This window comes from Amphibalanus amphitrite, unplaced genomic scaffold (assembly GCF_019059575.1).
Source record: "Amphibalanus amphitrite isolate SeventyFive unplaced genomic scaffold, NRLGWU_Aamphi_draft 001183F_arrow, whole genome shotgun sequence".
Classification (NCBI taxonomy): Eukaryota; Metazoa; Arthropoda; class Thecostraca; order Balanomorpha; family Balanidae; genus Amphibalanus; species Amphibalanus amphitrite.
The window spans coordinates 9,438-21,956 of record NW_024882677.1 but is presented as its reverse complement, the minus strand read 5'-3'; the positions used below and the strand labels follow the sequence as shown (position 1 = coordinate 21,956).

Below are 12,519 nucleotides of genomic sequence, written 5' to 3'. Positions count from 1 at the left end.
GAATCTGCCCCCCTCCCGTTTTTCGCCAATAACTTCTAAACGCGTTACGCCAGCGACGTCAAACTTTCAGTACCTTATCATACATCAATTTGACACGTTCCCTCAAAATTTGAGCGAAATCCGTCGGAATTTTTTGAGAAATTGACGTTTTAGTGACGTCATGTTCGCCATTTTCGCCTCAAAAACGGCAAAATTTCAAACGCCGCTAACATCTTCATTTTTAAAGGAATCAAGACGTAACAAGAAGAGGTTATACGTGATTTGACTTTGTCTATCAAATGGCTATCTCGGTTTTTTGAAAATTTTGGATTTTGGCCAAAATGTTTCCAAAAAACTGACTTTTTTGGGAAAATAATTATAAAATCCAAAATTTTTAGTTTATCGAAAAAAACGGAATATATGTCAAAGAAGTGGTCTATGTGCACCTACATACCAATTTTTAGAAGAATCGGTTCAAAAATGTGGGAGTTATTCAAAATTTTATGACGTCACGACACGCAAATTTTTTGAAAAATGATTTTTTGGAAGTTCTAGACCTCGTACGGAAACAAAAATAGCACCATTCGATTTGCCGTGAAAAACTGCATCGGATAGACACCTTTTTAGGCCTTAACAACCAACTTCAAAATTTGACCTCACTCGACCTGACCTTGACCTGACCTCGACCTGAAATTCATCCAGAGGTGGTCCATATCACTTATTGAGTGTGCCTATTGAATTCCATGAGTAAAATGACCCATAAAACATGTGTCGCACATGCCCTTTTCTATATTTTGTTTTTGGTGACCTGACCTGACCTGACCTGACCTTGACCTTGACCTTTGAATGACATTGTGTGCGACGAATATCGTCTTGGTAGTCTAAGAACACGTTTTGGGCAATCAGTCTCAGTCCATTCTTCGGCAACTACGGTGCAAGGCCGATACTGTAGAAACTTGCATTTTGTACCCTTGACCTGACCTTGACCTGACCTCTGACCTACTTAAGCAAAAAATTGGGCTCTTAAGATCCGCCTTGTTGAGAGCTTTCGATTGCCGTTTTCTCCGTCTTTCTACGACCATCGGTTCGGAAGTTAGACAGGGGGGCAGAATCTGCCCCCCCCAGCAGGGCGCGTATGGCTGAATAGCCCAGCGGGACGCAGGTTAACCCTCGCCGGCACAGGGGGGGGGGTTGATGCGACCCCCCCTAAGGTTTTTCGCGAATAACTTGCGTAAAAAGCGGCCGATCGCGACGAAACTTTTATTACTCTCGCATTGATCAATTTTACACGTTCTCTGAAAATTTCATGACCCTCACCCTAATGACCTTTGACCTGTGACCTCTTTTCCGTGACACGTAAAGGCGGTTGACACGTATTACGAATACCCGTCACAACCCCTACCGGTTGACCTGACCTGACCTGACCTGGTCTAAATGCTTAAAAACATCATCTTTGATCAAAACTAACAAGATATTCGTGATCAGCACCCCGGAAAACCACATACCAGCCACCCTTTACGACTTTCTAACAGGTCCTGATTTTCCCGGTTTTCGGGTCATTGACCTGACCTGGAACGTCAACCGATGACCTAGGACCTTAAAATTGGGTATCATCGGCTTCCTCTCGTGACGGGCAACACGCTCGTTTTTTTTCGCGAAACTCTAGCTCGATCAGGGGCTAAACGCGAGGGGGGTCGTACCAACCCCCCCCCCCTCGTGCCGTCGAAGGACGCAAAATGGCCTGTGCCGGCGAGGGTTAAGACATAACCCGCGCCCCAGTGGCGGTCTCAGCCAACTTCGCCCTAGTGGGGGGGGGGGGGCATATGAATTACCACACACCTCTAACTCAAAAACTAAGAGGGCTAGAAAGACGCGGTAAAAAGCAGTCGATAGCTCTCAATGCGTACGTTTGAAAGTATTTCGGTCATTTTTCACATTAGAGCAATATTGGGGTCACCAGAGGTCATTAAAAGTAAAAATTAGCCAATGGTCATTATATTTTTCAGAAAACATGCCGCTATCTCAGGAACTATGGTAGCTAGAAAAACGCATGGAAAAGCAAACGATAGCTTTTGAACTCTTCTTTTGAAAAGGATATTATCAATTTTGACATCAGGTCAACGGTTTAGCCTCCAGAGGGCAAAAACTCCAAAAACAGCTGTTTTTACGAAAAGTGTTTTTCGACAATAACTTTCGACTACAAAAAGCCACGACATTTCCGTTGCCAGAATCGTACTCCCCTCGCCGAGACGCGTCGAATGAACTATAATTTGACCTTGAAAGGTCAACTTTAAAATTTGACCTCAGGTCAAGGTCATGACCTTACCGGAAAAGGTCATGATGCATATCAGTCGATGCGTCTGAACAAGACAAACACAATGAGACCATCCCCAGCGTTCTATCTCTTTCCAATCGCGAGTTATTGGCAAAAAACTGTTTGTAGCCTCAAGTGACCTCGGATGACCTGTCTAGAGGCTATCAGCAAAAATGACACCTTGGTCATCACGAGTGGACTAAATCATTGTGATTCTGAAATATTTGGACTGTTCCAATGCGTACACACGGATCTAGAGGCATTTTCATTTTTCTCCATTGACTTGTAATGGAGAGGTCACGCCACTAACCTGACCTTAGGTCACGGATATAAAAAAATCCGAGATATACAAATTGTAGGCGCCCATAACAGCATGCAATCCACCACGTTTCAAACCTTTCTGACAAACACTGCAGGCTGGACATGATTGCAAACTAGTTTTAGGCTTGGTCAGTTAACTTGACCTGGTGACCTGACCTGACATGACCTGGGGTCAAAAATTTCACACATTGTCCAAAACTGAAGTACCAAAAGCTACCTTAAGCGGCGCGGCGCTACGCGCCGCGGTTTTTTATTCACACGCAAAAAACACGACAGGGTGGTAACATATGCCCCCCCACTGGGGCGAGGGTTAACCCGCGCCCCACTGGGGGGGGGGCTATTCATAGCCCCCTCCCGTTTTTCTGCAGTAACTTCCAAAGCACTTGACGTATCGACGCCAAACTTTCAGTACCTTTCGGCTGATCAATTTGACATCTTGTGTCAAAATTTAAACTTCGTAGCTACCATAGGTCGGCCGGAAATGACGTCAGAGTGACGTCATGTTCGGCCGATTTCGACGCAAAACATTGAACCACGGCAATCGCTCCCAAGAGCTCAGTTTTTAACCCGCGCGGGGCTGGGGTCTCCAGTCGAACGCGCGGGGCTGGGGGGAGGTAAATTTTACCCCCCCCCCCTGTTATCTCCCGAACTAATGGTCCAATTTGGAAAATTCAAACGCCAATCGAGAGATCTCATCACGAACAACTAAAAACTTGTACTTAATTTTAAGTTTGAGGTCAAGGTCAAGGTCAGGTCAAGGGTACAAATTGCAAGTTCCTACAGTATCGGCCTTGCACCGTAGTTGCCGAAGAATGGAGTCATGGACTGAGACTGATCGCCCAAAACGTGTTCTTAGGCTACCAAGACAATATCCGTTGCATACAATATCATTCAGAGGTCAAGGTCAAGGTCAGGTCAGGTCAGGTCAGGTCACCAAAAACAAAATATAGAAAAGGGCATGTGCGACACATGTTTTATGGGTCATTTTACTCATAGAGTTCAATAGGCACACTCAATAAGTGATATGGACCACCTCTGGATGAATTTCAGGTCGAGGTCAGGTCAAGGTCAGGTCAAGTGAGGTCAAATTTTGAAGTTGGTTGTTAAGGCCTAAAAAGGTGTCTATCTGATGCAGTTTTTCACGGCGAATCGAATGGTGCTATTTTTGTTTCCGTACGAGGTCTACAACTTCCAAAAAAGTCTTTTTCAAAAATTTTGTGTGTCGTGACGTCATACAATTTTGAATAACTCCAACATTTTTGAACCGATTCTTCTAAAACTTGGTATGTCGGTGCACATAGACCACTTCTCTGACATATATTCCGGTTTTTTTCGATACACTCAAAATTTTGGATTTTATAGTTATTTTCCCAAAAAAGTCAGTTTTTTGAAAAAAAAAATTGGACCAAAATCCAAAATTTTCAAAAAACCGAGATAGCCATTTGATAGACAAAGTAGAATTACGTATATCCTTTTTTGTTACGTCTTGATTCCTTTAAAAATGAAGATGTTAGCGGCGTTTGAACTTTTGCCGTTTTTGAGGCGAAAATGGCGAACATGACGTCACTAAAACGTCAATTTCTCAAAAACGTTCCGACGGATTTCGCTCAAAATTTCAGAGAACGTGTCAAATTGAGGTGAGAAAAGGTACTGAAAGTTTGGCGGCGCTGCGCGCCGCCGTTTTTGAGATATTGCAAATATTCACGAGGGGGGGTAAAATTTACCCCCCCAGCCCCGCGCGGGTTAAGCTAGATCCAATTTCTTTGCATGAAAGGACTCAGAATTGACTGTCCGATCAAACTGCTATCTCGGATTTTCAAAATTTGGAACATGTCGAAATTTTTATAGAATAATATTCAAAATCTATATTTTTATATTTTTTCAAAAAGTTCTTGACTTTTCGAGAAAAAAAAACGGAATATATGTGACAGAACGCATGCTTATGACTAACTCTAGCAAGTTTTAGCGAAATATCTTCAAAAATATAAGCATTATTGCAAAAAATTCACAATTATTAGTTTTTTAAATCAATTTTTCAGTACGTTTTTGACATCGTACGCCAAAATAAATAGAACCATCTTGTTCCTGAGCTAAAACTGCATCCAATAGACACCTCTTTTGTTGAAAAATTTAAATTTCAAAATTTGACCTTTTTTGACCTGAAAGTGTCCTGACCTAAGTTAAATTTGACTCAAAATGACCTCGAATGACACAGACGACATCAAATTCAAAATCTATGGCCTAAATGAACCATAAAACATGTGTCACGTGACCGACGCATGATATAATATTTCCGTGACCTGTGATGACATGACCCTGACCTGAAAATCAAAGTACAAGTTTGGTACCCTCAAGGTATCTAGAGCATCTGTTCACGAATGTGTAAACCAAAAACGAGCCTGATATGACTTGTAAGACGGCGGCCAGAGCCCAAAATATGAACAAGCCGAAATCCTAATAATTTTTACTTTGATCTGACCTGTGACGTCATCGGTGACCTTGAGGTCAATGAAATTAGGTTTCGCTCGTCAGTTTTTCAGGGCTATCAGACGCCGTTTGAATTTTGACGATCGGCCCAGTAGTTTCGGAGTTAGGAGGGGGCTATGGAGAGCCCCCCCCCCCAGTAGGGCGTGTAATACGCAGACCCCAGTGGATCGCGGGTTAATTAAGATGTACTTAAGATGTGTTTAACTTTTTAAGTACACTTTAGCAAGCAAACAAGTATATCATTCGACGCGCCTTGACGTGCTGATTTCACTGGTGCTTTTCTTTTTGCGCTATTGTAATTAGATCAAAAGTTATAAACGAAAAACTTTTGGCCTGTTTTAGTAAAAAATTTACACTTATACCCCCAAAACCCCCTAAATATTGACCTAGAGCAACCAAATTTGCACAGGGGCGAGACCTCGTATAGACCATTCTACCCTGTAAATTTGGTGTTTTAAGTGCCATAGGAGCCAATCGCCAGGGGGTCTTACCACCACCCCCCCCCCCCCTCGCCGTCCGTGTTATGGAAAAGGCCCTCGCCTGGCGAGGGTTAACCTTCCAGGCGGTGGGGGGGCATTTTTTGCCCCCCTTTTACTTTTTTCGATATATCTCGAGAACCGCTGCGCCGATCGTCACCAAACTTTCAGTACCCTCCCGGGAGTAGCTAGCGCACATGGTGTCCAAAAATTTTTCCAAAGGCTATGATAGGTTGGCCGCTAATGACGTAAGAGTGACGTCATTTTTGCCATTTTCGACTCAAAAAAAGGTTTCGCGGGAAGAGCTGTCAGGCCTACAGCTTTAGAGATACAGAAAAATGTTTAAGACATAAAAGGTGTGGAATCAAAAGGGCTACAAAACTGCTATTTCTGTTTTTCGAATTTTTTGGATTTTGACCCCCAAAAATCAAAAAATAGATTTTTTGAATATAATAGCCAAAAAATCCAAAAAGTTTTTTGAATTTCGAAAAAAAACCGGAATATATGTGATAGTCCCTACCGCCTTCTATCTACATACCAAATTTGAGATCGATACCTCTTTTTTTGGCCAAGTTATAGCGAAAAAAACTGTTCAAAATTGATGACGTCAAATTTTCAAACTCAATTTTTAGCAATTCTAGACCTTGTAGCGCAAAACAAAGACCACCATTAGACTCCCCGTGACGAGCTGCATCGAATCGATACCCATTTTATGCAAAAATATCAATTTTGAAATTTGACCTTTTTTGACCTGACCTTGACCTGACCTCCACCAGAAAGTGACCTAAACCGTACCTGATGGTCTTATAACCAACACCATTGAGTTGGAAATGAAAAACTGGCCATAAAACATGCATCACATAACCTTAGTAAAGTTGGGCTTATGTGGTGACCCTTGGTGACCTTTGGTGACCTGACCTGTGACCTGACCTGGTATGACCAGTGACCTCTAATAGCAACATATGTACTAGACAACTGACGCCTTATCGCTGATTTTCGACAAAATGCGTTTTACTCGGTGTTATAGCGCTTTCCCTAGAAGCCCTGTGAACGGTGAAACATTTTATCTTTGACCTGACCTGTGACGTCATCGGTGACCCCGAGGTCAATGAAATTTGGTTTCCCTCGACAAATTTGACAGGGCTATCGAACGCCGTTTGAATTTTCCGGATCCGTCCAGTAGTTTCGGAGATACGGGGGGGGGGCAAAAAAGTGCCCCCCCCCCACCGCGTGGAAGGTGGCTGGTAGGCCCACCGCCTGCCGGGTTAAGGTTCAGGAATTACGACTGTCGTATGCGACAGCGCGACAGCAAACAATCCGCAAACGGCGAATAGGCAGTGCATTTCGTTCGCCTGCTGACCATTTTTTTTTTCTGCGCATAATTCGTGACTAAAACACTGCAATGTAATAGTGCAGCTAAATAAAGCAACGGTGGTGTTGTGTCCTCTCCCTCGCACTCCCCTCCTGCTCCAGCTCCACCTTCCGCTAGGCAGCTGCTCCAGACACGCCCTTCTCGGTCGGCTCTGTATTCTCAACTGACAACTGCCCTCCGCCCCGGCGCCGCACCGCCGCGCCAGACACGGCCTTGACCGCCCGCCGGTCAAGGTCACCCAGTCTCGGGCCTCGGCCGTCACACAACAGCCTCGGCCGTTACACAACATTCCCTTTCCACCAACAACAAAACTAATGCTTAACTGGATGGCCGTAGAACTGTGTCTGTTTTACAGTACGGCCGCTACGAGTGCGCTGACTCGGAACTGCATCCTGCACGGCAGGGTGGCTCGGCTGTACCACCTTCTGCGACACAGCGCAGTCTTCGTCGGAACTCGGAACTGCATCCTGCACGGCATGGTGGCTCGGTTGTACCACCTTCTGCGACGCAGCGCAGTCTTCATCGGTAACAGATAATGGCACAAAACCATCACTCTCGCAAGACCTGAACCGCTTGACACAGGACTTGTTGCGGCGGAACACTTTTCCATCCCCTCGGCGAACACGTACCTGAGTCCCACGCAGTTCCAACAAAACATACGGGTTGGGAAAGAATGACCCACACAACTTAGAAGACTTATTTGGAACCTTGACCAACACCAAGTCCCCAACGCTCAACTCGGCAGGCTCTGCCCGCCTGCGGCGATCCGCGTTCACCTTTGCTCGCGCCTTATACTGTCGGTCATTGTCCCGCACGCGATCAGTGGCAGGACGAGGCTGTCCCCTGCCAATCTCCGGCATCTTGGTGCGAATGGTCCTGCCGAACATGAGCTCAGCAGGGCTGACGGCTGTAGCAGGGTGTGGCGTACTGCGGTACGCCATCAGGAACGTCACCAGTGCCGATCTCCAGTCCCTCTTCTCCGCCACAGCTGCACGGATCGCCTTGAGAAGAGTCCGGTTTTGCCGCTCTACTCCCCCATTCGCCTGTGGCCACAGAGGGGTAACTGTGTGATGACGAATGCCTCGTATTCTACAATACTCCTCAAACTCATGTGAGGTGAGATTCCTGGCATTGTCGGAGGTGACACTGAGTGGGAACCCATGACATGCAAAAGTCCTTTCCAGGGACTGCAGGATACCGGCAGTAGTAGTATCCTTCAGCACATCCACTTCCACCCACCTGGAGAACTTGTCCACGATGACCAACAGATGCTCACCACTCGGGAACGGTCCACACAGGTCCAGCTGAAGGTCCTCCCAGGGCCCGTTCGGTGAGTCTCCAGCGATGACAGGCTCTGGTGGGTTGCCTGGCGACACAATTTGGCACGCATGACACGATTTCACACGTCGCTCAGCATCGGCGTCGATCCCCGGCCACCATACTTTGCTCCGCAGTCTTTGTTTCGTTTTAACAATCCCTTGGTGACCCTCATGCGCTAAATCGAGAACCCTAGCCCTTAAGGTTGCTGGAACGACCAAGCGTGTGTCTCGCATCAGCATGCCATCATATTCGCACAATTCGTTCCGAACCTGCACGTACCCTTTGGGACATCGACGCCAATCGCCGGCAGCTACACACCTCAGAGCTGTTTGAAGCTCGCCGTCACGAGATGTCGCCATCTGTATGTCTCGGAGCGTCAAAGTCGCTGGGACAGCGTGCGCAGCAACGAAACGGATGAAGTCTTCGCCGTCATCTCCAGACATCGCAGACTCTTGTGTTAACCTGCTGAGAGAGTCAGCGATGTTGTCTTTCCCAGGCACATATTTGATTCGAAACTTGTATGGCTGAAGGCGTAAGACCCAACGTTCAATTCTAGCTGGCGGTTTTGATTTTGGAGAGTAGATGACCTGGAGAGGTTTGTGATCCGAAATCAGCTCGAACTCGATGCCAAAAAGGTACAGATGAAAACGTTCACACCCCCAAACGACTGCAAGTGCCTCCCGTTCAGTCTGGGAGTAGCGACGTTCAACATCTGACAGACTTCGGCTAGCGTATTCAACGGGTCGAAATACGCCCCCCCTGACACTGAAGCAAAACCGCTCCCAGACCCACAGGCGAAGCATCAACCACCAACCTGGTTTCTGGCGTTGCAGAGAAGTATGCCAGCGTACTGTGCTGCGCGATCCATCTCTTCAGCTCATCGAACGCCTTCTGCTCCACTGAAGTCCACCGCCATGTCGTCTTCGCCTTCGTCAGGTCCCGGAGTGGAGCTGAAACCGTTGACATGTCAGGTAGAAAACGACCCACAAAGTTGAGTAGTCCCAGGAAGGATCGTACCTCAGACGCCGTGCGAGGCTCCCTGGCGTTGGAGATCGCTCGGACCTTCTCATCCGTAGCAGAGATACCGTGCTTGCTGAGACGATACCCCATGAATGTCAGTTCCGGCAGTCCGAACGAACACTTCTCTCTGTTCAGACGCAGGCCCGCCTCCCAGAGGCGTTGCAGCACCGACTCCAGCCGCTGGGCATGCTCCTCCATGCTGGTGCCGAAGACTATGATGTCGTCAGCGATGTTCCTGGCACCTTCGCATCCGCTGATGACCTGCTGTATGATGCGCTGGTGGATTTCTGGGGCACAAGATATACCAAAAAATAGTCTTTTATATCGGAAGAGACCCTTGTGGGTGACAAACGTGGTGATTTCTCGAGAACTCTGGTCCAGCTCTATTTGATGGAATGACTGTGAGAGATCCAGTTTTGAGAACATGACTGCACCATTCATCTCGTGAAGCAGGTCGTCAATGGTAGGCATGGGATGTCGCTCACGGACAATAGCACTATTTGCTTGACGCATGTCAACACACAGCCTGATCTGGCCGTCCTTCTTGGGAATGACAACAATGGGAGACACCCAAGGGGTTGGCCCAGTCACCTTTTCGATGATGTCGTGCTGAAGAAGTTCATCCAGCTTGGCCTCCACCGCTGGCTGGACAGAGAACGGGATCCGCCGCAGTCGCTGAGCAACCGGCTTCACTTCTTGGTTGATTGCCAGTTGTAGCTGAAAACCCTTCAGCTTTCCGAGGCCTGCGAACAATTTCTCATGCTGTCCAACAAACTTTTTGTCAGATGTCACCACTCTCACCTGTGGACCGACGCGGAGTAGATCCAGTTTCTCTGACGTCTCCTTCCCCAGAAGAAATGCATTGCGCCCTGGAACGACGTAGAATACTGCAGACGTGCTCTCGTCACCATGAGAAACCTGGGCCTGGAACCTGCCAAGCACATGCATTGGCTTTCGAGAGGCATAAGAGTATAAGTTAACCCTATTAGTGGCAGGGGGGGTTGTTTTTATCCACCCCTCAGGTTTTTCGGGAATATCTCCGAAACCGCTGAAGCTACGATGCTGAAATTTTCTGACTTTTCCTAAAACTAAATTGGGCACATTCCCTGAAAATTTCAAGTTCATAACTTTACCAGGGGCGGCTCCAGAGCACTGGGAATTGGGGGGTCCTATTCGTGAAGCGAGTCATTTGGGCGAAGATCACGATGCTGCACCAGTTTTACGAACAGTGAATGAAAGGTATCATGTGATAACATATACAGTTATTGTGCATCCTGTTTTGACACGTTTTTGCTATAATAGGCGGATCCAGGCGTCCAAAAAGGGGGGTTATGTTTTACCTCCCAACATAGGTGCCCTGACACCGCCTATGCATTACCAATACAATTTTAGTCGTTCTCTCATAAGAAAATTATAACATAACAAGACCATTACCACCCTTTTTAGAAACAGTACCAACAAAAACCTTATTTACTATACTTTTTGTGTACCCCCAATCTCAATGATCTGTATCCGCCTATGATTTTTGAAAATGCATATTTTTAGGATCCATGTGAATTCCTGGTTCATTCTCTATCGATCGGCAAAAGTTGCGTTAAGATTGGTTCAGAAACCTGGCCGTGATAAACAGTCTGAAATGTATCTGCAATTTGCCCGTTTTTACCCCCCTCTACCCCCCCCCCCCCTATTGACATTTTTCAATTTTTATTTTTTAGAAATGTAGATCACGTTGAGCGAAATCGAATGCCGTTTGAATTTTGAAAATCGGCCCGTTAGATCTCGAGATATCAAGGGGGGGTCGTAAACAGCCCCCCCCCTGCCACTAATAGGGGGTAGCCAGGAGCCTGCCACTAATAGGGTTAATGCCACTGGGCTCGAGTTCAACGCCTGTGAAATTCGCTCTGAACGTATCCTCCCCCATCACGTTGCAGGTGGCTCCCGAGTCGATCAACACGTGACAGACAGCGTCACCAACCTGCACTGGGAACCGGGCAGCCGTAGAATTAGACGTGACTCCGAAGACATGATCCTCGTGTTCAGACACCACATTAGCCAGTGAGCGTTTAGCATCAAGCCGCGGTTTTCGGCACATCTTTGCCATGTGTCCTAGCTTCCCACAATTGAAACATTTTCTGCCCTGAAAGAAGCAATCTTCAGAGTCGTGATTCTTCCGGCCACACCGAAAACATTTCTGCTTCTCACCTTCGGAAGGCTCGTCTGCCTTGCGACTCCCGGTGGCGAGCCGCTGCTGACCTCTGTGACGGACGGCATGAGCCTCTGCGAAGCCGCTCTCCTGGCCTCCGCCACTCTCCATCACCTCCGCCTGCTTGTCAACCTCCTCCATCGTCCTGGCAATGGAAACAGCAGTAGCAAGGGTGAGACTGGGCTCACGCAGTAAGGCACAACGGAGCTTGTGGCTCGAACATTTATCTACCAGCTGATCCCGTATCATATCCTCCTGTAGCGGGCCATACTCACAAGTCCGTGACAACTTACGGAGGCGGGCCACAAAGCATCAACTCCTTCATCCTGGCGTTGGGCCTCTCTGCGAAAAATATGCCGTTCATAAATCACGTTCTTACGTGGTAACAATTGACCGTCAAGCACGTCAATGGCCTGCTTCAACGACTCTATCTTGACGGCGGGGTCAGACACGGCATGAAACAACTCTTGCAACTCAGACCCACCCATGTGCAAGAACAACGCAACCTTCCGAGCCTCGTCGGTAACATTTGATGCCACGAGATAATAATCAAAACTTATCTTCCACTGTTCCCACTTCCCGGGGTCCGAACAGTCAAAGGGAGCAATCGGTGGAATAACGCCGGTTTCCATAGCGCTGTGAGGCCGCTTACCAATGCCTGCAGTAGACAGATCCTCGTCGCCAATGTTGTGTCCTCTCCCTCGCACTCCCCTCCTGCTCCAGCTCCACCTTCCGCTAGGCAGCTGCTCCAGACACGCCCTTCTCGGTCGGCTCTGTATTCTCAACTGACAACTGCCCTCCGCCCCGGCGCCGCCCCGCCGCGCCAGACACGGCCTTGACCGCCCGCCGGTCAAGGTCACCCAGTCTCGGGCCTCGGCCGTCACACAACAGCCTCGGCCGTTACACAACAGGTGGGCAAACAAGAGTGGGCAAGGATACATTCCAGGAATTAACCCTCGCCCTGGCAGGGCATTTTTCATAACACGGCCTGGCAGGGGGGGGGGGTCGATGCGACCCCCCCCTCGCG

The 12,519-nt window shown here is 47.7% G+C and overlaps 1 protein-coding gene across 1 annotated transcript; it reads right to left on the bottom strand.

Moving 5' to 3' along the window:
* Positions 1 to 7,260: 7,260 nt before the first annotated feature.
* On the bottom strand, positions 7,261 to 8,423 carry LOC122370905 (uncharacterized protein K02A2.6-like). Its single transcript, XM_043346855.1, has 2 exons — positions 8,226 to 8,423; positions 7,261 to 7,992 (listed from the first exon to the last, which is right to left on the bottom strand). The coding sequence occupies exons 1-2, from the start codon at positions 8,337 to 8,339 to the stop codon at positions 7,261 to 7,263; spliced, it is 846 nt and encodes a 281-aa protein (XP_043202790.1). The 5' UTR covers positions 8,340 to 8,423.
* Positions 8,424 to 12,519: the final 4,096 nt, after the last annotated feature.

What these genes read in the sequence shown, in the direction of transcription:
- LOC122370905 (XM_043346855.1), bottom strand. Translation starts at nt 8,339, where the DNA reads ATGCGTGCCAAATTGTGTCGCCAGGCAACCCACCAGAGCCTGTCATCG. An exon ending in GTGTGGACCGTTCCCGAGTG is followed by an intron (nt 7,993 to 8,225) that starts GTGAGCATCTGT and finishes CTGTGGCCACAG; the next exon opens with GCGAATGGGGGAGTAGAGCG.